Below are 25,432 nucleotides of genomic sequence, written 5' to 3' on the forward strand. Positions count from 1 at the left end.
GAAATGTGCCGTATCAAACTGATTTTTGCATCCGTTTCCATTTTTTGTGTACAATTTACAGTCAATTAAACTACATGTATTCTATTACCAAAACACATACAGACGGACACACACACACACACATACAGACTTACAAACAAGCAAAACAACTTACAACTTACAAACAAGCAAAACAACTCCCACAAAAACAATTGAAAACTTTATTCTCTGGTTCAATTTACAAGGTTCAACTCTGCTATTGCTCTGTAATAATATTGGCTGCATCTGCAGCCATGGAAATTTTAAAATCACACAAAATTTCATGATTTTAAAATCATATCCAGTTGCTTCAGTAACTGCTTTTTGGCGTATCGTATTACCTGCATCTCTAACCTTCATCGACAGAAACAATCATAATTCATATTAAAGGTTTTGTACTTTGAGCCAGTCAAATAAAAGTACTGTTGGTATTAAAATGGACTGCTATGCTGAAATTTGTACTTGAATGAAAAGTTGCCCTCACCCACCCCAAAATTTAATCTTGCATCTGTATGGCGTTTTAATAGTGACATCTAACAGACATAAGTGGTAGTGCATAGGTATGGTGGCCTATGTCAGTTTTACAGTGGAGAAGTGATGACACATAGCAGGAGGAACTGACAATGCAGCATCTTTGTTGTGAGTTAGGTAAAAGCACCTTATATAATAGACCAATTATAAATGGAAAATCTTAAATCTATCTGATCATTACAGAATGGCACATCAACTTAATATTGTCAGCACAAATTTTACATGAAAAAAAATACATCCCCTTTTGTTCACGCCAGCATACTCCATTTACAACTGCATGGAGATTTCTATGATGCGATGTCAGACCTCATCCAATGCTGGGACGTTCCTGTTAGGCTGTGCCAGACGACAGAACACACATAGGGATAGTTCACGGGCATCCTCCAGCTGGGCAATGGAGAAGGCCTTCCCACACTGCTCACACTACAGAATATAGAGAGAACTGTTACAACCTGGGAATCTGCTGATATAGTAGCTAAGTTTATATCATAGATCTACTTTGTCTGAAAAAAAGTTGATAACAAATGCTTCCAAACTGTTATACATTACAGCGTGCAGTGTGCAAGCATGTCTAGCCATCAGATGCTTAACCAGACATTGAGTGAGTGCGTGAGCAAGTTGTATATACACTGTACTTAGACAACAAAAGTTTTTACAACTCATGATGTGTTTACTCACATTAACCATCTTGAGTCCAATGGCCCTCCTCTGTTCCAGAACAAAATGGAATGTGGTCTGTGTCTTCAATGTTCCACAATCTCATGGTCTTATCCTGGGGAAACATACAAAACTATTTCACACCTCTGTACTCAATTTTCATTGTTCAGTTCCGTGAATGGAATATTTCCTAATTGTCATACAAATTGTTAGATAATGCCTTGGGAATGTATTTGTTTGATATATAAAAGTTAAACATGACTATGAACCACGAGCCCCAGACAATGCATACATTATTACCAGTACATCATGCATCATTATACATTTTAATTTAAAGTCTGACCTTTGAACAGGAGATGACCCATTTCTGGTCCTCACTAAAGCTACAGTCTGTCACCCAATCTGAGTGACCCTGAAACACAAGAGACAGTATGTTTATTTCAAAGGCTCTGTAGACATGATCAAACCATCACATTAGGGTATTTCTTTTGTATTCGGTCAACTTACAGGTGTACTAACTTACTAAACAACAAGGTAAAATCAACGAGATTTCTTTGAATTACATGTACATTTGATTCACCTAATAATAACTTTTTCACGTGTGCAGTACTGTAGAAGAAAAATATACTAAGTACACTGTATATCAATTTCATGATCTTTATGCATACTTGTACCAAGGAGCTTCAAATATTGAAGGTCCTTGCTTGTATTGTACCTCTAGGTTCCTGATTTAATAAAGAATTGGTACCTTGAGTGAGAGTTTGTGCATACATGTCTCCATGTCCCACAGGGTTACTGTCTGGTCATAGGACCCTGACACAAGCAATGTTCCTATGGAGAGGGTCAAAACATTGTCAAATGGTACTGGCAATACATGCACATGCACATGTATATATTTGGAAGTTACTTGGTAAATTCAAGCTTGTGAGCTCCATCCTACTTGATTCACTAATCATGTGCATATCGATACAGCTTTACTAGTAACTTAATTTAGTGAAAAAGGTAGGCAGATATAAAATTCGAGTCACTTTTATTGAATTAAAGCCTCTATGCACATGTAGTTCTTGAAATGATAAGAAAGCAGAATCATAGCCTGTTCAGCACTCTTCCCTACGTCATGGACCTTGGTATTGAAGTTAGCACAACCACTTTTGTTCTTCTTAAGCTACAGATAATCCAGAAGAAGCCCATACACACCGTCTCTGCTGAAGTCACAACAGCTGACTGACCCCTCATGTCCTTTAGCCAGGGAAACTGGTCCTTGAGATCTGTGGTGGCAAGAAGGATCAGCATCAACAACAAACAAGATACCAACCAAATATCCAGGATATTTGGAGATTTAGAGACAGGGAAAGCATTTATCACATTTGGCATGAGACCCGACTGACATACTGCCATGCTCATCATTATCTACATGTTTTGTCCCATAATCCTTTGCTGTACCTGAACATGCCTGTGGAGATGTCCCACACCTGCAGAGTTTTATCCCAGGATGCCGTGCAGAGCCAGCGCTCATTCCTGTCCATACAGCATGACGAGATGACATTGATGTGACCTCTAGAACAACACAGATCAACGTTAGGAACACCTACTTAATAGGCCAGGTCAACAATGAAAATCTGCTACATACTGCACATGTTAGGAATGGCATCCAGACAAGTATGCTACTCTTATTCTCCATCACATTAAACAAGGGGAGACAGTTGCCATCAGGAATGGATAACTGCAATTCCAAATTCAGCTGCAAGGTGGCACACATGTCATGCTGGTATCAAATGAGGGCATTCAGCACCAAGGACAACACTATTGCTATATTATGACTAAGCAATACAAACAAAGATCATTTCCTACAGATATTAAAATGTGTTTAACCACATCATGCATTTTTTTTTACATTCTACAAATAAGTGCTGGGCAAAAAAAAAAACATGTAATATTACTTTTCATCTGTTATTTTTGATTAGATGATAATGTCCCTTACTCTATCTTCACAGTTGTTCTTTTTGACTCCAGGTCCCACAGCTTGGTGGACTTGTCCATAGAAGTGGTGCAGATCCTCTCATCATTGGGTGTGAATGAGCAGGATGTGATGGTACTTTTGTGCTGGTCTAGGGTTGTAAAAACAACAAAACAATTTGGACGGTAACAACTCATGAATTTATGAATTTTCTGGACTTTATCTTCTGTGCTTAATGTGTGTATGTTAATCACAGAAAGGCAGACAACCTGCAAAAAGAGAAAAGATGCACAGTAATGACCTGGACCGTACCTTTCAAATGGTGCAATTGTGTTCCCTCTCCTGTGTGCCACACACTCACAGAATGGTCCAGGTCAGAACCAGACACCACCATTTTGCCGTTATGGGAGAAGTGACAGCAAGTCACAATGCCGTCATGTCGACCCTGCCACTGTGGGGATATAGAATAGGAGTAAATTCTTATGTCCTAACTTTTATTATGTTTCAGTGGGTATGATTGAAAATTTTTCCAAATCTAATATGGCCTTAATGCTATAACACGCTTGTCCACCAATATGACATATTAGATATGTAATATTTCATCTGATGTTATACTGATATAATAGTATCTCAATGTCAGCTGCTCAAATGTTTATGAAGAAGGTCAGAAAAATGTTTGGAATCAAAGGATGTATGTTTCTTACCAACATGGTGCCTGTCTCTGTGTCCCACAGTCTCAAAGTCTTGTCCCAGGAACATGTTACAAACCTGAAGATAATCAAAGCTGATGTCACTTCATATTCTTCCAGACATCACCACAAGATTTGTGAAATCAAATGTAAAAACTTGCATAAGACAATGCATGTTTTGGGAAAAGTTGGTTCTACGTTGGAGTTTGACTCCAAGGTTTCTATGGTTTCATACCTTGTATTGTCTGGGCTGATATCCCCTGATGTGATGTACATGTCATGACAGTTGTAAGTCTTGAGAATGGCACCAGTGTCAATATCCTGGAATATGAAAACAATTCAAAAGTGAATCAACACCTTTTAACTTTTTTAGACAATAGAATTGAAAGCTCCCTGAATCAAAAAATATGCATAAATATGAGTCCAAGAGTGGAGAATGTAGCGTTATAGCCAGTATTAACATTAGTTTCTTGTACTTTGACTCACCCATATTCTGGCAGTCTTGTCATTTGATACGGTGAAGATTTTCTTCTCCTGACAGCACAGCTTACACCTGTTTACACATTCAGTGTGTCCTCTCATCACCTTCACTTTCACCTGTAGAAGACAGAAACAGGTCACGCACCTGTGCAAGAGGCAAACACCTGTACATTTCTTATAGCACCTGTATTTTCACCTCTGTGCATGTCTCTACCTGTCACGTATCCACGAAAGGCATTTACCTACAGTAACACAGAAAAAAGCATTATGATGATGTGGCATTTGTTATGCTGTGGAAAGTCTTCTGTCTTTCAAATTCAATGGATGTCTAGTCATACAACGTTGTTCAATGCATGCCAAAACAGAGAATCAATGTCATAAGGAACACTTGATACAGTAACATTTTAAACTTTACCCCTAACAGATCGAGACTGAATATCCTGCCACCCTACCCCATCTGAAGTCTCTTCATATTCCTCCCCCCACCAGGGGATGGGACTCTCCCCCAGGGCAGAGTCCGAGTCGTACGCCACTGCCATGGTCCCTGTTCTCACTGATACACTGAAGGGACCAACCATTTCTCACTAATACTGAAGGGGGGGGGGCATCACTGAAGGTGTCACATGGACTACATAATTGTACTGTGTACATTCCCTTTCAGTAATAACATTCAATCAACAAGTTGAACAAGTTGCTTAAATACTAGGCCATAAACGTTAACAAATCAGAGGGAGACATATGCAGTGTCATGTACTCTAACTAATTATAAGCCAGACTTCTGGACTGAAGTGCAATAATGAAAGTTCCCTAGCAGAACACAGCTGGATACACTTGTTTGTGAACTGGTGTGAAAAAACTTGAGAAGCTGCGCCAAAACAGGTAACCCAACACTGGACTTGAGGGAAATAGGCTTGTTTTCTTTCACTGTATGAAACTCAATATCCATCAAATTCTCAAAACACTTTTGAGTGAACAGACTTCAGTTTTAGAAACATTTTAAGCCACTCAGATCAGAGACATGTTGGTTTATTGTTTGTTAATGGGTTAAAAAGTTCAGAAGTGTTCAGCCTCATACAAAAGGGATATAGTTTAAATTCTATTGAAGAGAATTTGCTTTAGTACAGTCTAACTATATTTTGACTATGATAAATATAATCCCCAAAACAGCTAATAAGCTAATTACTTCAACCCCAATGGAGTGAAGTGTTATTTTTGGCTTGTCTGCGTGTGAGTGTGTGTTTTGACCTACAGGTATGTGAAGATGATGATACCTGCCATCTATGAGTCTGATGACCTAATGTTTGATATGTGCAATCATGCAACTAAAAAAAAAAACCCTTCCACTTATCTGGCCTCCTTAAGATTAAACTGATAGGTGCATGGAAGAGAGCCTGTGTTTCACCATAAATTTGACAGGATCCTGCCAATAACAGAATATTTTGCACTATTGACAGGATCATTTTGTCAATAGCCCGGGCCTCACCATCTCCAACCCAAGATGTCAGTGTATCTAACTGCAAGACGTTACAGCTTATAGCAGTTATTTGGACTGTCTATCGTCTTGACTGTGAGACATTTTCTTAAGATCACAGGAGACAAGTACTGGAGACAGTTGAAACCCTTAGAGCGGTGGCCTTCGATTCTTCACCTGAGCTAATTCCTCATGTTCCCAAACGCCTGACGCCGGTGGTAAACTCTTCTGATCCAGGTCAAGACCCTCCTCGATGATCTCGATCGCCAGCGGGTCCACTTCAGTCATCGTTAGAGCCCCTTGACCGATGATAATTGGCAGAAATCCTTATGTTGTGAAAACTGAAACTTCCGCGTTTCTGTTGTTGCCAAGTTCCAGATTGATATCGCAAAACGGTCTTTTCTGACGTCATTATGTCGTAAATATGAACAATTAGAAAAACATAAGCGTTTTGGAGACAATGAGATAAATAGAAGCAATCTAATAAGAAATTTTCTGTTAGATAATAAAGCGGAATTGATTTTTGGGACACGTTTATGCCGTAATAAGTAACTTAATGCTCATGAAATGTCTCTATTTGGATTTTACGGCATGCCGTAATTCAGTTCGTCCTTATTTTGCTCCAAGATGGAGGACGACGAAGCTACCGAAGGTACGAATTTTACAAAACTGTCGCTTTTTATTAAGAACTATTCTGTTTCTGCAGTGCATTTTCAATCAGATCGCAAGAGGAATTGCCAGAGGATGTTTCTGTGAAATTGTAGGACACTGTGATATCGTATTGGTGACTTGATCGCATTTTATTTTAAAGCCCCTCGTATTTTTTCCTGATGACGAAGTCATGAGATTAGCGAAACGAAACCTTGACATGATCCGTATTTTGCTTGATAAGTACAAGTACAGAAATTCAGGGGATTTCTGGGGTGCAGCAGATTTGTTTTCCTAGTGTCATCAACAAATCATTGACCTCCATCAAAATACTACCACTGTGGTAACATTTTGCACATGTCAAACACCGAAAATTATGTCCCTTTATCTGGAACGTGTCAGGATCCTTTAGGTTGTGTCAAAATTCCTGACATATTGGTCCTAGAAAGGTTGAAAATACGATAGTTTTGTGTTGTCCAACTTCATGATTTGTATGATTCTTTATGCATATGATATAAATTTATTTCCCCATGATATGGCATGGGAATTCTCATCTAATTAGATCCAACTGTTAGTAACGTTAGCTATACCCTATAGAGAAGAAGATCGCATGAGTGTAACACGTTATGACCTTATGACATACATTGTAATAATTTGACATGCATCAAAAAAGCTTCAGTAGATTACCTACTATTTTGTTCACATAGATGTAATGAAGTGGTGTAAACTGATGTTGATGATGTTGCAGATATTTGTCGGGTGTGTCGGTCGGAGGGGAGTCAGGACAAGCCCCTGTACCACCCCTGTGTGTGCACAGGCAGTATCAAATACATCCATCAGGAATGGTGGGTACATGTACTGGGGTACTGGTAGTGCTATCATCTCATTGTAGACTTCTATGGTTTGGGAAATGTATTATCTATGTTCATCTAATGTATGACTGTAAGACGTGGAGTTAAGGGTATGCACATAGAAAGAAGCAATTCAGAATATTAGATAAACAAGTGCATATATATGTGTGTGTTAGTTTTCTAGTAGTATAGCCCAAAGCATTTGCTAAGGTTGGATGTAAGATTGATTAATTTGTACCCAATTATATAATTGATTAGTTTGTATCCAATTATCATCTGTTGTTGGGTATGTCTCTTACATGTTCCCTATGAGTATGACTTCCACCTTATGATTGTCAAGTCAGTATGAGCAATGTGTTAGCCTCTTCACATTTTGTGTGTATTTCAATGCTGTTGGATTAATAACACTGACATGTAATGTTCCTTTGTTTTTCCCTACAGTCTAATCCAGTGGTTGAAGCATAGCAAGAAGGAATATTGTGAACTATGCAAGCATAGATTTGCATTCACTCCAAGTAAGTCGCATTAATTGGTTTCCACTTAAAAAATTGTGTCTACACTTGGAATAACAACTATAATCTATAATTACATCAACTGTCAATCATGTAAGTTTTACTTTTGTAGTCATCCTGTACATGATGAATATGTTAGACCATGTACTATTGCTGCTGAGCTAACAACATGTATCTGTTTTCATTCCTTTGGACAGTTTATTCACCAGACATGCCAGCAACACTGCCTATTAAGGACATTGTGAGCGGGTTGTTCACAAGTATAGGCACTGCTGTACGGTACTGGTTCCACTACACACTGGTGGCATTCGCCTGGTTAGGAGTAGTACCTCTTACAGCATGTAAGTGTTTACTGTGTAGAACTAGAGGGTTAGATAGGTTGGTTTATAGTAAAAACATTGTACAATATAAAGGTGATGTCAAATATCTTCTTATTACCTGTATTGAGCTATCCCTATGGCTATAGTCACATTTGATATTGGGACAGGAGCTGATCTTGAGTTATTGCAAATTTGGTGACATTGAACACCTAGACCATTCAGTGCCTCTGTTTGATGATTTTTTAACATTTCCTTCCTCGCGTAGGTCGAATCTACAGATGTCTGTTCACGGGCTCTGTCAGCTCTCTTCTGACTTTACCACTGGACATGCTATCAACGTAAGTACCCACTCATTTCTAAAACACTTTATTACTCATCTATTTTAGTTTTACGCACCTTGACATCTAAGGTATCTAAGAACAATGTGTTCAACCTCCTTAGTAAAAATGAGCAATGTCTTGCCAGACACAGTAGACAGAATTTAACTTACTTTGTCTTCTTCAAACCTCTTGTGGTCAATACCTTGACTGATGTTTTTACCACCCTTGACAGCTCAGTTTCTTGTTGTTGTTCTTCAGGGAGAACTTGATGTCAGACTGCCTGCAGGGCTGTTTTGTGGTGACATGTTCCCTGTGTGCATTCATCAGCCTGGTGTGGCTACGGGAACAGATTGTCCACGGGGGTGGGCCTCAGTGGCTGGAACAGCAGAACAACCAAGAGGAGCCTGCAGCACCAGTAAGCCTTTTACATAGGGGACCACATTTACTCAGTCATGGAGCTATAATTGAATAAATAAGCCATAACATACATATAAGTGCCTGTCATTGGCAATATATATATATGTCTGAGTAAGGTTTGGCCTTGATTTTTTCATTTATTCTTAACCCAAGGCCGTTCTTTTTTATCTCATCAAGGCTGCTCCAGCAAACAACGCCCCACCCCCACCTGCGGCCCCACCCCCGCCGGAGGATGAGGATGGTATAGGCCTGGACAATGCAGATGCAGGTGACATCTTTGATGACACGGATGAAGAGGGTGACAACAACGCAGGTGATGGGGAGGGAGATGACCCCAACAATGGTGCTCAAGGTACATAGAACTATCATTGTCATCATGTTTCTATAGATTTGCTATGTCTTGGACCACATTTTCTTTCTGCAGCTGTCTTTATATCTTGATATGATGATGATGGACTATCTTTAGGATTTGTGTAGCATTTTCTCCCTAATTGTCTTGTGTTTGTGTGTTATTCTACCTACAGATGACGTGAACTGGAATGCCATTGAGTGGGACCGTGCTGCTGAGGAACTGACCTGGGAGAGGGTACGTCTCACTAACTCAGTTACTGGGATCAGAGAGTAACATCTAGTGTTAGTTTTGCCGATGTCTTCAGTCAAGAGGAGGAACTAGACCTCTCTGATAAGTATATTTTGTATACCTTTCAGAGATCATAAACTTGATTTAACATTAGTTTAATAACTGAGTGAAACTTCTTTCCTCAGATGCTGGGATTGGACGGCTCTCTTGTGTTTTTGGTGAGTGGCTAAATTCATGAAATTATACATTCTTTGTACTTTTCCTAGTTTAAGATATAAAGCTAAACATTTATGTTTGTGAGTAACATGACAGATGACTGATAGATGCTTTATTAACTGAAAATGACCACAATAACAATCTTTTCTTTTTGGTTGCAGGAACATGTATTCTGGGTAGTGTCTCTGAACACCCTCTTCATACTAGTGTTCGGTAAGGAAATTGTACAATACCCTCTATACTGGTTACATATACATGTACATGTACACAAATAAGTAATTTGAAAACAGTTCATTCTAGGCAGGTCTATGGTTAAATATTAATGCAAGGGATACATCTTGCATAGAATATACAATTTGTTATAGAATTTTTAGGTGTTTGTGACGGGAAATGTTAACCTTTTTTTGTTTTTTCCATGTAGCATTTTGCCCATACCACGTGGGGCATTTTGCAGCAGCAGCAGTGAAAATAGATGACTATGTAAGTAGAGTCTTAGTTAATTTTATAGTCTATAAGACTGATGGAAATTTATATTCAACATGTAGTTTGAAGACAAGTATGTCTATTTTTTAATCTGGAAGTTCTTCTGATCATGACCAAGTCTGTTTGTGTGTTTGTAGCTGGTAGCATCCCAGTTTGAGGGCCTACTGACCACCATGATTGGCTACCTCATCCTGGCCACAGCACTGGTCTTCAGTCATGTATCCTTACTGCTATTGTGGGGTGACCAATGTGTGGTTTTGTTCTTTATGTCAACCATAGTGACTGAGGGTCATATGGTATAATTTTGTTATCATTTAAAGTTAGAAAATTTCAGTAGTTATGCTATCAAAGATAAATGGAGATTGAAATACCTGCTTTGTAGAAATCTTCATCTTGACTAAAAGTCATGTGCGATTCCTTAACCTCTCTGCAGGCCATGGCTTCTTTTCTAGGTTTCCAAAGGTGAGTGTAGCTTCAGGCCTATAGGAGAAATAGAATAACATGAAAAGTAATTAATACAAAGTTTGTTGTTCAATTCTGTAGAGATAGAAGGAGTACTTGCATGTTCTTATTGTCAATGTTCTAAACACAAATGCAAATGTACAAATGTTCATGTTGAATTTTTTTCTAGGGCCAAGAGAGTTCTAGGAATTTGCTATGTAGTTGTAAAGGTAAGGTGACATCATGCACATTTAGAGATTTATGATATGTGTCAAATATCCTTTTTTCACATAGCCCTACTATTGAGGTCATTTGATAAAGCATTTGTCGTCCATGGCTCTCTAAGAATTTAATATTGCATGAAGTATTGGATTGGTATTTCCTGGAAATAATGTACATGTATATCATTCCTTGTACTTTTGTCTCCACAGGTTTCCCTTCTAGTAGTGCTGGAGATAGGTGTGTTCCCATTGGTGTGTGGCTGGTGGCTGGATATATGCTCCTTGGTAAGTTAGTTCACTTCCAGCTTTTTGAAATGATTCCCCAAATAGTTATTGTTGTCATGGTTGTGGCTACTTGTGCGTTTGCCAAAAAATAAATCCAGCAAACTTCCTTATGATCATATTGTAACATCATAACTATGTTCCACACACACACACACACAGGCCATGTTTGATGCCACCCTGAAGGACAGAGAGACCAGTTTCAGAGCTGCCCCAGGGACGGCCATGTTTCTCCACTGGCTCGTCGGCATGGTTTATGTCTTCTACTTTGCCTCCTTCATCCTGCTTCTCAGAGAGGTGGGCTTTTTAAAAATCTTGTTAATGTGGTAGTTTGTTGTATTGGACAGATGTCCATTCAGCACTTGTGTAGTGTTGTCGCTTTGCCTTTTTGTCTTTAGTAACTCAGATGTATTAAAACTGTTATACTGAAAAACTTGAGGGGTGGTACTAGAGCTCAGTGTTAACCTCTGTCCTGACTCAGGTGGTGCGACCAGGTGTACTGTGGTTCCTGAGAAACTTGAACGATCCAGACTTCAACCCTGTGCAAGAGATGATCCACCTGCCCATCCACAGACATGCCCGCCGGTTCTTGCTATCTGTGGTACGGCTCCTCTTATCTCCTACTGTCCATACATTCATCTAATAATGAACCGTTATAAAGGATGCTTCCATGTATCCAAGCACAGAGGGCTACAATGAGCACTGTTGTACATTCACACATAAAATGTCCTTGTTTCGGGAAGGCCTGTATAGTTTTCATCAACAATTGTTTCTTTCCTTCCACAGGTTGTATTTGGCACTACAGTACTGCTGATGCTGTACGTCCCCATCCAGGTCATCAAATGGGCCTTCCCTACCTTCCTGCCATACCACGTCATGTTGTCCAGGTAGGTTCAGGCACCCATCTATGTTCTTCACCTAATCTTTTTCGAACTGAGACTTCAGCAACTGGCTTCCTTTGATTGCTTTGAGGCCTTGAAAGCTTCCAATTTCAGGTCAACAGTCCAAGCTGATTTTTTTTTCTGCTTTCTTTTTCCTCCCATTTTCTCCCTAAATTCCAAGTTCTCCCTAAACTCAGTAGGTCTACGCATGATTTTTCCTTCATTGCTGCCTCATAAGGACCTTTCTTTTTTGTCCCCTGTAGTGATGCACCTGTGAGTGAACTGTCCCTGGAGCTGCTGCTCCTACAGGTGGTGTTACCTGCCCTGTTGGAACAGGGTCACACACGACAGTGGCTCAAGAGCATGGTCAAGGTCTGGACTGTTGGGACGGCATGGATGCTGTGAGTTTCTTTGTAACATTTTGTAAGATTGTACACTGTATTTCATAACCTGGTCTAGAGGTACCAAGTTGTGTATTGCTAGCTGTTGTTTAATTGTTCTTTTTCCCTTGCTAACATTAACTGTTGTTTATGTAGGAACCTCCGATCATACTTGCTTGGGGATGTTCCAGTGGAGGAAGTACAGGTATGTCTACCATCAGTCTGAGAACCTTTTTTCTTGATGTAAACTCAATCTCTTCGGCTCAATTGCACCATTTACAAGTACTGTAATGCACTCATTAGTTGTATATGTTCTATCCCCAGGGTGTGTTGATCCGTGGTGAGGACAATGTCCAGCCTGGGAACAACCCTGCACCTGCAGGAGCAAACAACATTGACTTACAGGACGGGGGCTTACATGCTGCCCACCAGGCTATCCTACAACAGGCAGGGCCCATCGGATTCCAGCCATACAAACGGCCCAGATGGTTTGCATTCAGGGTAGGTGATGACTTATTGATCATATTGTGTAACCAACACTTTAAATTCTAACCTTTAAGAACTATCTAGGAGCATCATAGCTTCTTTGCCACTTGAAAAATTTGCTTATACACAGTGCTGTTGTGTAGTACTTACATGTTCTGCTAGGTGTCATCCATGCAATACAAAATAGTTATGCTGCTGTTATTACCTACTCCCTTGACCCAGTTGGTGCTGCTGGTGTTCCTGATGTGTGAGACTTTAGCCTTCACCAGCTTTGTTGGTCTTACTTTACCAGGTGGGTACAGATTCCTAATGCTAAGGTCCTGTTTAGTCTTTGACTTGTTATTTGAGGGGTGTTATTCAATGGAAAATGTACTGGAATTGTCATGGCTTTGAAGATAACCGCCATTTTAAAGGAAGAGATTAGAAAAGTATTCGCATGGAGTCCTAATTTTGGTTCTAGCCACTTTCTTGTTTGATCGAAATTCTACTGTGTTCAAGTTTTCCTCAATGATGTTTGTGTTGACAGTTGGTCTGGGTCGTGCCATGATGTCGGTGTGGATGGGGGAGGCCAAGGTACACGAGCTGTACACGGCAGCGTGTGGCCTGTACACCCTGTGGCTGGTGTGCCGCATCCTCTCAGTCATGTTCGCATGGGTACCACAGGGGTGGACAACCGTGGTCCGCAAACTCTCCGAATGGTCCATGATGGTGAGTAAGGTTTGATGCATTTTGTACCAAGTGCAACAATTGATGGTCAAACTTTTGCAGCCAGTCATTGTCATCTAGATATGGGTTGGTAATCCATGTTTTGAATATGTCTTCAAGTTATTGTAATATGATTTTCTATTTAGAGGCAAGTTCAAATCTTAACGAATGCTGTACCTTGCTGTTCCAGGCTATTAAGACGATAGTGCTGGCTGTCCTGCTGCTTGGTGCTGTTCCCTTGCTGTTGGGCCTGCTGTTTGAGCTGGTTGTTGTGGTCCCACTCAGAGTTCCCCTGGACCAGTCTCCACTCTTCTTCCCCTGGCAGGTCAGATCTCAGGACTTTTGTACCTGAAATCAATACAAATGAAAACACAGCTAAGCACAGTGTTAAGTTACAGCTGATGAAAAGATTTTAAACTGCTCTCTGGACCCATAATAGAAAAAAGAATTAGGTCAAAATGACAAAAAATTGTCTTTGAATTGAACCCATTGGCAGTGTTAATGGTTGAATGTAATGCTGCTGTGTGTTGTGTCCTACAGGACTGGGCATTAGGTGTCCTCCATGCTAAGATCATCTGTGCCATGACTATGATGGGCCCACAGTGGTGGCTGAAGAGAGTCATGGAGCAGGTCAGTATGGTTCTCTGGACCTGTGCACTGGAAATATCCTGATACAGAGTTCAGTAGAATGAGAAATTTACCTCTATCATCAACCCATTTACAGCACACTGTGAACGAGTATGGCTTTTCAATTTTCATAAGATCAAACCGAGATGATGTCTCTCATTAAATGTGTGTAAGTGAACAAACCATGTAATCTGACAGTGTTTTAGAGTAACATGGATGCAGAATGTCTTATGTATGTAATTGTATTTTCCAGGTGTACCAGGATGGTATAAGGAACATGAACCTCCACCTGGTGGTGTTTGACCTGGCCCTACCTGTCATCACCTGTCTGTTGTTCTGCCTCTGCATCCCCTACCTGGTAGCTGTGGGTGTGGTGCCTCATCTGGGTAAGACAAAGAAAAGGTTTAATGTAGTTTTGGCAATAGAAATAGAATGTTAAAAGGTCCATGCCATAACTTGAAACACGGTCTCAGGGGATAGCTAATACATGTGTAGTGTATACAGTCCATTAGGAATTGGAAATAAGCAGTAAAATTTCAATGGCACCTTCACAGGTTGAGTGGTGTTTGTGTGGACAAGAGGAAAGTTTGGTGGTAAACTTGCTGGTGACATTTTCACAAAGGGTATGAAAAAAGTAGGTCATTGAGGAGTACAGAAAACAGAGAGGCTCCTCTCTCAACAATGGGGACAGGAGAGTGGCCTAGATTTCCTAAGTGTCCTCTGTATTCACTCAATCTTAGATAGAAGTTTCCTAAAATACATTCTACATTCTGTATTACGATGTGTACGTAGCACTTATCCATCAGCTGTTTCAGTCGTCCCCACTACTTTTAAGTGCAGGAGTAGGGAGATCAAAGGCCAGAGTTTCTTTGTGCTGGGTTTATATAGCTCCAGTTATGGTTGTTATTAGACCCTGGAAGGTCTCCAGACACATTAGTGATGGCACTGCAAACTGTCCATTGTTTATACATGGTAATGAAGGGTTACACAACAAAGTGACCACTCTGCAACACAAAGGGATGAAAGGTTTATGTAAACAGCTTAACAGATGGTACATCAGCTACAAAATAGAAGAAAAATTTGTCCTTTTAACAATAAGAAAGCAGGTTTGTATGAACTTAACTGCCAAGACTGTGTGAAGGTATGATGATATAAGGTATGATTAACTTGCCAGATGGCCCGACTGCAAGTCCTGTAGGTCAGTACAGAGTAAACACGTGGCTTATCATGCTGCATGAAGTGCCCTTATGTAGTTTAGTCAGCAGGGAGATTGCTGCTATATTTCATCTGTAGGTCACAGGGTTTTATGAGGTATTGTTTGTAGCCTACATCTGGTGACTTTGTATGGGGTTGGACCAAGGTTGGACTGTTGTTTACCTCTTCAGATTGTTTGCAACGTGGAAGCAGTACAGAGAAAGTAGCAGGAAAGTCCCTGTATATCAGTGTCACTTATATTTGGTGCAAATCTGGACAAGAAAACATTATGTACTCACAACAAATCTGATTTTGTTTCTTCCCTGATGTTATATAGAGTCTGTTGTATATAAGCAAAGCTTTAATTCTTGGATAGTATTAGTCTAAAATTCAAGACCATAGTTATCATCATACATTTAGTATCTTCTGATGGATTACAAAGTGTAAGTGACATGAAAATGAAAATCTCTGTATTATACTAGGATTATGTATATTACTGATATGCTCAATTGTGATAAAATTTGTACATGATAGTCTACTGGTATTTATCTTAGGGAAAACGAGGAAAATTTGGTAAGTGGTTGGTAGTTGCTAGGCCTATGCACAAGGTTCTAATGTTAAAGAGTGTAGATAGAAACAAGAATGTTTACTTGATAAAGTCAGTTGTCCTGACCTGTGCCCCCCTCCCCACAGGTCTGGGAGGTGATGTGGAGGTACAGGTGCTGCGCAGGATCTACCCTTCCCTCCTGGTGCTGGTACTGGTGTCAGGACTCTTCACCTTCCAGGCCAGGCAGTTCAAACGCCTCTACGAACACATAAAAAATGACAAGTATGTGTCAAACAGCTGTTTTCTTTCACCCACACATGAAAACTAGGTCATTTGTGGTAACTAATACGCCAGTAACTAATTTGTCTTTATCAGGCATGCCTATTTTGGAATATCAAAGTGTGCCTCAATTTAACATTCCCAATTTTGACAAACTCTTTTCTTGCCTCCCATCAGGTATCTTGTGGGCCAGCGTTTAGTGAACTATGACAAGAACAAGAGAAGTCGTGAGTCCACCCCGCAGCAGAGAGTGGTGCACTGAGCTTTACTCAAGGGCTATTTGTAGAGGGGTGAGGGTTGGCATTGGGTGGGAGAGAGAACTTTGTTTTGGGTGGAATGAACATGTTAACAAACAGATATAATGTGAATCAGATGATATCTGTTAATGTTCAAGTACAAGCATGGGGATTATTGTAACAGCCCCACTAGAAGGTAATTTGTCTGGAATCATTAATTACTTCTCAAGCACACAGTCTAGGGCTGTAGAAATCCATGTACAGTGCAGAGGTCATTGATTTTCAGTTTTTAAGTCTCATTCTATTCTAATATGACTGCATTTGTCAGGTGGTTTTCATAGTCTGAATTTTACTGAACAACAGACATGTCTCACCACCAATAACTAGACAAAAAGGGAGCCAATCCAGCACAACAGACCAAACACAATGAGTCCAGCTGCAATGAAAAGAAGTAAAGTTTCCCTCAATCCAGTGTCAGAAGCTAATCTGAATTCAGAATGGTGCTGTAGTAGTAGCCACAATCATGCTTACTAACACAATGTACATACTGAAGTACAAGTTGAAGTGAATGTAGATGTAAGTGTAATGCATTTGTTTACCATATTGAGATGCTGTGAAGCCAACATGGACTATAGAAGAAAAACAATTACAGTTAGGAGAAGAACTCCAGATTTCTTGTTTGTCAATCTCTCAGCAAGTGAAATATCCGAACAACTAGTACCATCTTGGTCTTATAGGCAGGTGTAGTTGTGTGCTAGAGCTTTAAAAAACTACTGTCAGTCAAGCTTTTGTTGAAATGTCGGCATGTACTCATGTATATTCTTCTATGTCCATCAACATTGAATGTAAATGTTAAGGCATTGTTGTAATCGTCACAGTGCATCAAAAGCCTTCATTCAAAATGTTTGCATTTATAAAAGCCAAAGCCCAAGATACCTGTCATTTTTATAATTGCATTTATTGTTTTGATATTGAGGATATTCCTTTGGTTATGAAGAGGGTACATGATAGGAGAAAATTTACACTCCACTGAAAGATTGGAGAAGGTTTAGTGGGGAATTGTATCTGGGTTAAGAAGCAAAGTGTTTGAATGTGCATAACGGTGGCAAACCAGGCATGTGCAACATAATACTGATGTTGATAACTGTGTAAAAATCAACCCAACAGTGTTCAAGTTTGAAACCACAGAATTGTCACCAAATTTAGCAGCCACATCATCTTTGTCATGCAGATAATGAAATTTTTTGAAATATAAAAACAGAAAAGGGACTAAATAGCCATTATGTGACAGATGTAACAAGTGAGATAAGATTTGACCAAAGTAATCCTACTGTCTGTAATGACCATATGTTGTAGTTCAGGTTTGTAGCAGTAACAAATGTATAGTGTACCTGTACCTGTGAATTGCCCTTTTAAATATCTGCCAAACTTTAGACAAATTCTAGTATTGTAATGTAAATAAGGGGATGATGTTGTGTTAGATGGTTGTGTTAGAGGCTTATGAGATCTTTGAGTTGAAAGAAGTGAGTATGAAAAAAAGTTGTTTCAAGTTGTAAAAAGTCTTATTCACAACTGATGTCGTACTACTTACAATGTTGCATGCAGATGACTTTGATTTTCTTTATGAGTAAAGTTACATAAAAAATCTTGCATTTTTTCCGATTTTTTTAAAACTTAACTTTGGCTGAAGATATAAGGGATAGGTGTGGATATCTTTTATCCGTTTTCTGTCAGTGAAAAAGATGGGCATGTTTATCAGTGATTGTTACCTCTGTTATTGTATCAATGGCAGGGTAAAGAGTCTTCTATACGTTGATGTGTGTTAAGAAAATGACAAATAAAAAGACCAAATTTTATCTTTGACGACATATCTTAACTAAAAGCTAAATACATAACGCAACTTGTAAAACAAATCAAAGGAAAATAAATTGATTTGGGGCAAGTATGTCATTTCTTTAGTACTTTCAATTGTGCATGTTCGACAAGACTTTGACTATCTGAATCACCGAATAGAAATAGTACAGTAACTACTGTACAGTCCATGAAATCCAACAAAAGGTCTATCTGTGTTTTGTTCAGACTTCTGAAAAAAAGAGTGGCACCAGTCCAGAAAAACAACACACTGTCTCTTATAGACACGGCCACTTGTCCTCAAGTAAACTTTGCCGTCGTTAGATAACTTACGGGGGTCAATAAACTACTCACGGCATCGTTGGTTACTCGTCAGAAAACGTGTTGTTAGCACTTAATTATCGTTTTATGAACTTTACAGAATGATAAATGAGTGTTGACTCACTGTCGAGTAAACAGGACACTTACTATCACTCTTGGCAACTCACCACGCTAACTGGCACTTTACAGAAATATCAACATCGTCGGCTTAAGTCGAACAGGCACAGCAGGTGTTTTAAGATAAAACTTATCAATATCTGCCCAAAGTCAACTCCAATGTACCGGATACTGTCAAATACCTACCCCAATGTTAAGTATAAGTTAAACTTTGTTTTAGATTTTCTATAGATTTATAGTAACATTTTAAAGCCTATTTCCTTCCGTTACAAATAGAGAAAATGGAATTCAGATCTTGGAAGCCAGCATGTATCCTGAAGAAAGTTTCTTGCACGTGTGCTTGCGTTAAAATCTGCACATCCATTTTCCAGCTAGACCTTATTCATAGTCTCCGCTGTATCTTTTCATCTTCTATCGAGATCTTGACCCTTAAGCTTTGTCTCTGTGAATTAATACAATATAATAGTGTCCAAAGCTGAGTTTTGGTTTATCATAACATTGAAAATGAAGTGGAAATAAGTTTGCATCATAGAAAACAACCTGGAGCTAGAAGCCGCGACCCTGCATTTTACGAGAGAAACGTAGGCATTAATGAGATTCTGTGGGCCTGACACCGCCTTTGTCAGCGGTACTGAGTAGAACACAAGCGAGACAAGCGAATACTTCCCGCGCCCGTTCTTGTCGCGTAGACGTGCCTACAGCGTGTGACCAAGTCTCCAAAATATCCGCGGCCGCTCAGGTGATACCAGATCTGTCTACATCGTGATAAAGTATACATCATCAAGGCTTTTAATAGCGCTAATCGGCTGTACAGTTGTAATCACTTTGTAGCTGCCTGTGATGTATTGTTGAAGTGTTTACTCGTGCTGATAAGGGGATTTAAGCAGTCCAGTTTGAAGCGCGGCGCTCTCCAACTCGCGTAGGCGGTTTTACAGCTCGTCTACTCCGCGGACTTGGGAGCATTTCGACAGCTCATCTGAATACTCTTTCCAGTCGGTTGTAACATTCTATCTGTATCCAGAACAGACGACAGCGTGTCAAGACTACTGGTGACTAGTAAGAGAAGCGCCTTCTGTGATCCACCAGTGACATGATCTGGCGTTACTAGGCGAGGCTGGAGTCACTGATTACAGACTGGTTGCCAAGGAGTTAGTGACATTTTAATGGCGATATTTGTGCGGCCAGTCCTCCTTTGTTGATGCATCATTACACATCTATTCTGGAATCTGGCGACAGACATCTGATCAGCTCTCCGTGTACGTCCAGCGTACTTATCGTAACTTTGGAGACCGATCCCTTCGGCACGATGGAACGGAGCGCCCGAGGAACCAGGAGCAAGGCTCCGGCAAAAGTCTGGTTCCACATCTTCGTCAAACTTCCCCGTGGTTTGATGACATCGCTGAGAGTTCATGCAGACATGACTGTAGGAGAGGTACAAGGCATGGTGGAGGAAGCTAGCGGCATCCCGTGCGACGTTCAGAAGGTGACGACTTCGCAGAACAGCGGTCCTGACAAGGAGCTTCTCCTGGGCCAGCTCGGGCTCCGGGCGGGCTCCACCGTCAGCGTGTGTCCGGACGATCGGTGGCGGGATGTGTTCGGCGCGGCTATGGTGGGGGACTACCGGCTGGTCCGTCGGTGTCTGGACGGGGTGGCGGAGGGAGAGACGCGGACGAACGGACGGTTCTGCGCGATGTTCCTGGCCGCACACCGCGGACACCTGGATCTGCTGCAGAAGTAAGTGATCGCCCATTAAAAATTATATTACAAAATAAGTGGGAAAAAATCCTGCTTTTTCTGTTGATCAAATTTAGGGACCAAACTTCTAACATGGGAACATGCACACATGGCCCGGCCGTCATGACTTTGTTCAAGCACAAACGTACAAAAACACGCTTTTAAGTTCACACAGTCGCCTTTCTTCAGCACAAAAATCGCCCAGGCTTTTACCTCCCTATTCAAATATACGTCAAGATAAGGTTTGTTGCAAGATTCCTTGCATTGTTTCAGTAAATAACATAACACAGCACTTACATCTCAGCAACAGTTCTAGTTGCTCGTCTCGTAACATACATTTTGTCTTGAATCATAACAAATCGTACAGATGATGCCATTTGTTTCATTGGCCCAGTACTGTGGTGAAACTATTTTTGGTCGTCAATATTTGAATACAAACTTTTAATATTCCTCGATATCTTCATATTACATGTAATAACCACCGTCCTGACATCAGAAAACGTGTCCTTGAACTCTTCTAAGTTTGTTCATATGTTACTTATCAGTATTTTCGATGATAGCAAGGGGCACAAACTTGGGTGGAAAAGTCTGTGGTGTCACCTTTGAGTACGTACATAAACAGCCTCGTAACAAAAGTCCCTGATGGTTCAAAGTCAGAAAACAACGTCTGCAGCTAAAGCGCAGAATGGACACACATTGAGTCGACTACACGTTCTATCATTGTCTAGGTCAGAGAAGTTCAATCTTTTATCTATCCACCTTCATACAGCCGCCACGACTCCAGCACAAATAGTATATTATCACTTTGAAAAAGTAATTTTATTCCCAGTGAGGTCATTTTGACGACGGGCATATACTACATGTCCTGGTACGTACAGGTCAGAGTCACAGACGCGCAAAATACCATGTAAAAGTTTAGCTAGCATAGTGCTGAAACAATGACAGGGCGTCAACCATAGCTGATATAGCTGGCAAACGACAGATTAGGGTCCCCCAATATTTATTTTCCAAACATAGCCTTCCTTGTAAACTTAATAATCACGATATTGTGGCATCAGACAAGACCTTGGTTTGACTGTGTTTCCACCACGCCGTGACCACTTATCTTGTTGTGCCTCGTGCCAGGAAAACACGTTGCCGTTGCCAGATACTTTTGAAGTCAGGTTTAATTTATGTGCATTAATTACGGACGGTGTGTCAACACGCCGTAAAGTGTGTTACCACGGGAGATCTGTGAGCCCTTCGAGCAGCTGCTGACCTTTCGCGCCGGAGACGCAAAGAAAAAGTCAAGTGTCGTCATGAATAGGTTGTCCCGGGTCATCCCTGACGGATGGGGGAGGGCGTTCTTTCAGACTATTCAAGTGGCCTGCGTCAGCTATGGAGATCGTGGTGTGGTCCTGACGTCATCTTGTAGCCTCTCTGCGCAATTCTGTAAATAGATCGTCGGCAACACGTAACACCATCGTTCTGCTGACGCGCACGGATTCGACGGGGTATATTTACAACGTTTGGTGTTCGTCAGCTGTAGGAATGTTTGAAAAATGTTTCAAACTTGTAACGCAAAACTGTGGCACGTACTTTATAGACCTGTGATAGGCTACTTTAGTTGCAGATACTGCTTCAAAGTTAGTAAAGTTACACATGTTACAAACCATGCAAACCCTGCGTGTGTCGCTAGGAGCGCCCCTTGCATGATCAATGCATTTTATTCTACGTCCCGTTCAGTCTTTCTGAGCGGATCGATGAATTTGCCTCAAACTAGTTTAGCTAAAATCTCGAAGGGAAGTCCTAATCGTATAATCAAATTGTGTGTGCCAGAATCAGGAAAACTGTAATTGCACTATTGACTCGACAAAAATTAGTCCCATGGCAATATTTGACCAATGGACAAAGATCCTCACGACCCCACAGCCAGTATCAGTGATCCAATTTTGAGCTTCATCCACTGACACGCACTGATCCATCTCACATCAGCTCCAAATACCAAATGATATCGATTCGTGAAACTACGAGACGGTATTTCAATTTCTTCGCTGCCCGCAGGCAACAGAACGTTACCGCTTAAAGAGTTTCTTCCCATGTGCACAGAAGCCGACTGATAAAGACTAGCCTAAGGCCGAACTAATTAAGTTACGTCGTAATTTAAAACTACATGTTGCCCGATGGGGCGTTAACGAACAGTCTGTCTAACTTCTGGTCGTGCCCACCATACTGCCCAAGCTGTAATTTTGTAATAAGATTATTTGGATTTTAAAGATTCGACTAAAGCAATATATCTTTCAGAGATAAGAAATACGAAACCTCCACAAATGGTAACTTCATGACTTACAAACGCCGGCTCTGGCAATAAAAAGACCCAGGCTATCGAAGGTCTGACACCGACGGCAGCTTGTGGATTGATTCGCGGATACGTCCGTGCGTTTTTGCCGGTTGGGCGGGCCATGTGCGACCCCGGGCCAGCCGGGAGATAATGAACCCCGCGGTCCAATACTCCGGCTCCTCCACACACACACGGCACATCGACCTGCTGGGTGTGGTTCACTAGATACAGTCATCACAACACACACCGGTATTTCTATTGACCAGCAAAATCCATAGGTATCATAAAATGATCCAAGACACAACCGACGTTTCAATTCTGACTATCCTTGTGGAAATTTTATTGACAGTTTTGTGAAGATTAGTCATGGGTTTGCATCACGCATGAGGTCAAATTCAGATACAAAAATATTTAGATACAAAAATATTTAATGCCCGTGATATGATGAATCATCTGAGACGATAATCTTATATATGTAACGCTAACGTCACCATAGCTGTGAAGGGTGGGGCAGTTGCGTCATATGTATCATATTTCAACGGATCTCCACCGGAAACGTCCGTTATAAAGCACTTCATATTTATTGGCTGTGATAATGGGCATGACCTAAATCATATATGAGGTAATTACTGCAGTAGATCAGCTTGATTAACGGCCTTGGAGGCATTTAAAAGTGGATGCACTGCGTCATATCCTGGGGGAAACGTGATGATGTATTTAAAGTATCTACAAACATGTTATATGTACTCATATCCCAGTATCGTTCATCGGCATCTCTGGGAGAAACACCCATGTCGTAAAACGCGGATTGAAAAAATCAACAACAACAAACTATTTTATGGAGGAAAGTTAGAATTCCAAAGATACGAAAGGTTAAAAGACTAAATACCACTGATTGCGAACCATGCACGGAAGCAACTAAGAGCGAATGTTGACCGAACAAAGCGGCAGCGTCTTGTTGGAAAATCCGTCCGCGGATTGTGATAATCCCTCGGTGCCTCCCCCCATCCTTCTCTGTCTCTATCAACAAGACTATGCAGTCCGCGTGATTGGGGAGACCTTCAATTAACCCAGGAACACAGGGGTAAAACCGTGTCTATGGGGATCCTCTGCTTATTGACCTGGTTTGCTGGCTATGAAATATGGGAGCGGGTACATGTTGGAGGCCTCCCGTAAGGCTATGGTGGTGAGGACGGTGGCCGGTCTTGCTGTAAGATAATCTCCAAGCAGATTCCTTCTGGTGGCAAGACAGTACATTGTATCCATTAGCCAGAGGAGTTTGTACGGCCACCGAAGCTGCATGACTAATGAAGACTCCTCTGTCCAATGGACACTGCCTTGCCACCATATGATCTGCTTGGATATTACTGTAAGAAGCTACGCATCTCCGTTAATAGTAAGCGACATTTTTAGGGCTAACCATCATAAACGTTTCGACTGTTGTTTGTTCTCTACTTTGGCGTTGCTCGCCCCCTAGACATTCTTGACCCGTCACTAGCAGCCACAACCTCTCTTCCCCTACTTGAAGTTCAGAAAAAAGACCACACCTACTGCTGTAAACTTTTGCTGCAGTCTCAGCAACAATCCTTTACCAGAACAGCCACAAAGACTCAGCAACTTCACGTCGTCCTTCGCGACCTTGTCCAACTCTCGGGTTCAGTGAACTGCCAGTCGCCCGCGGGGAGTTCCTGATTGGACACGTTCTGGACTTGATACATGACTCTAGCCCGTGGTTCTGTCCTTAACACTCTCATCTCATTCTACAACGTTTCCATTATAGTCGGCGGGAATTGGATTGGTGTACTGTTGCTTATGGACTGTCGCCGGCTAATGCTGCACGTGTATTGATCGGGAAACACGGCGACTGTGAAGAGTTTTATATAGAAATCGATCAGTCTTAATCTCCCATTATGTTAGAATTATAGCCCTCATGAACTAGTCGTTCAGGAACGCTATTTCCCCTCGTACTTCGTTTACTGATTGATACATGGAGCATATCTAAAACTTTCCAGTCACAGTGGATTAACGCTATAGCAACAGTAGCACCATGATCGATTCCAATCTAAAATCTCCTTACTTTGTGTAGGAAGGCACTTTTGCTTAGTACTTAGGCTTTTAAAATATTAGCTATCTCAGCAGTATGCCGCTAGTTTCACCCCTAGGTGATATGAGCATCATCTATCAAGTAATAATAGTGGGCAATTCACGCACCTTTGAATACAGATAGATTGTCGAATATCCCCACATAACGGGAAGAAAAGGGGGCATCGGGCACGGCAGCGGCGCTTTGTTCATGCCCATACGGACGCTTCTATTGGCTATTCCAGACTTGCCCTTGCAGTTCTTCATCCATCACACCTGAAAGACCTAGTGAGCAACTTTGTCTTCTTACAGGGCATCCATCATATGTTGTTGGGGACAGGCCTAGGCGGTCGTCTGCGCGTGATAATCCAAATAAATTTCAAACGCCAAGACTCCTCCCTGAAGGGGGTTACAGACGCGCAGACGGCGGAAAATTGGTTCGACTGAGCCAGGTCGTTTATCGGGCGGCATCTGTACACAGGCGGGCCGGCTCAACAAACTTGCGCAATGTGCGCTGTTTTCTGCTTGATTTATTCCTACCTTTCACTTTACTTCTAAAGTGGCCAACCGATTCTGAA

At 41.1% G+C, this 25,432-nt stretch overlaps 3 protein-coding genes across 3 annotated transcripts in view; 2 read left to right on the forward strand and 1 right to left on the reverse strand.

The window, feature by feature from the left end:
• Window positions 1-197: 197 nt before the first annotated feature.
• On the reverse strand, window positions 198-6,216 carry LOC109474040 (WD repeat-containing protein 88-like). The gene is given in 13 exon segments (XM_019774253.1): window positions 198-972; window positions 1,228-1,272; window positions 1,274-1,321; window positions 1,550-1,618; window positions 1,955-2,037; window positions 2,404-2,474; window positions 2,650-2,763; window positions 3,188-3,314; window positions 3,476-3,614; window positions 3,868-3,931; window positions 4,088-4,173; window positions 4,339-4,449; window positions 5,981-6,216. Coding segments are annotated over 13 exon segments (1,191 nt in total). The 5' UTR covers window positions 6,092-6,216; the 3' UTR covers window positions 198-849.
• A 150-nt stretch (window positions 6,217-6,366) lies between these two features.
• Window positions 6,367-17,061, forward strand: LOC109473856 (E3 ubiquitin-protein ligase MARCH6-like). Its single transcript, XM_019773965.1, has 28 exons — window positions 6,367-6,455; window positions 7,200-7,296; window positions 7,744-7,817; window positions 8,012-8,155; window positions 8,400-8,472; window positions 8,713-8,869; window positions 9,049-9,223; window positions 9,396-9,457; window positions 9,637-9,669; window positions 9,829-9,880; window positions 10,089-10,147; window positions 10,288-10,368; window positions 10,584-10,612; window positions 10,782-10,821; window positions 11,023-11,097; window positions 11,257-11,391; window positions 11,576-11,695; window positions 11,881-11,981; window positions 12,239-12,376; window positions 12,512-12,560; window positions 12,680-12,856; window positions 13,064-13,133; window positions 13,368-13,549; window positions 13,737-13,871; window positions 14,087-14,176; window positions 14,427-14,559; window positions 16,061-16,196; window positions 16,371-17,061. Exons 1-28 carry the CDS (start codon window positions 6,431-6,433, stop codon window positions 16,453-16,455), a joined length of 2,727 nt encoding a protein of 908 aa, XP_019629524.1. The 5' UTR covers window positions 6,367-6,430; the 3' UTR covers window positions 16,456-17,061.
• A 2,258-nt stretch (window positions 17,062-19,319) lies between these two features.
• The window catches only part of LOC109473857 (uncharacterized protein DDB_G0284459-like), a 14,261-nt gene continuing 8,148 nt past the window's right edge, over window positions 19,320-25,432 (forward strand). The window contains exon 1 of the mRNA XM_019773966.1: window positions 19,320-20,452. Within this exon, the coding sequence (XP_019629525.1) occupies window positions 19,917-20,452 (536 nt within the window). The 5' untranslated portion in view covers window positions 19,320-19,916. The remainder of the gene's footprint in view (window positions 20,453-25,432) is intronic.

The sequence above is a fragment of the Branchiostoma belcheri genome, unplaced genomic scaffold, assembly GCF_001625305.1.
Source record: "Branchiostoma belcheri isolate BF01 breed outbred unplaced genomic scaffold, Haploidv18h27 scaffold3, whole genome shotgun sequence".
Lineage (NCBI taxonomy): Eukaryota > Metazoa > Chordata > Leptocardii > Amphioxiformes > Branchiostomatidae > Branchiostoma > Branchiostoma belcheri.

Bases quoted from the DNA above. Each gene is read 5' to 3' on its own strand.
- LOC109473856 (XM_019773965.1), top strand. From the start codon at position 6,431: ATGGAGGACGACGAAGCTACCGAAG. The intron at 6,456-7,199 runs GTACGAATTTTA...ATGATGTTGCAG, and splicing joins GGACGACGAAGCTACCGAAG to ATATTTGTCGGGTGTGTCGG. The intron at 11,392-11,575 runs GTGGGCTTTTTA...GTCCTGACTCAG, and splicing joins TCATCCTGCTTCTCAGAGAG to GTGGTGCGACCAGGTGTACT.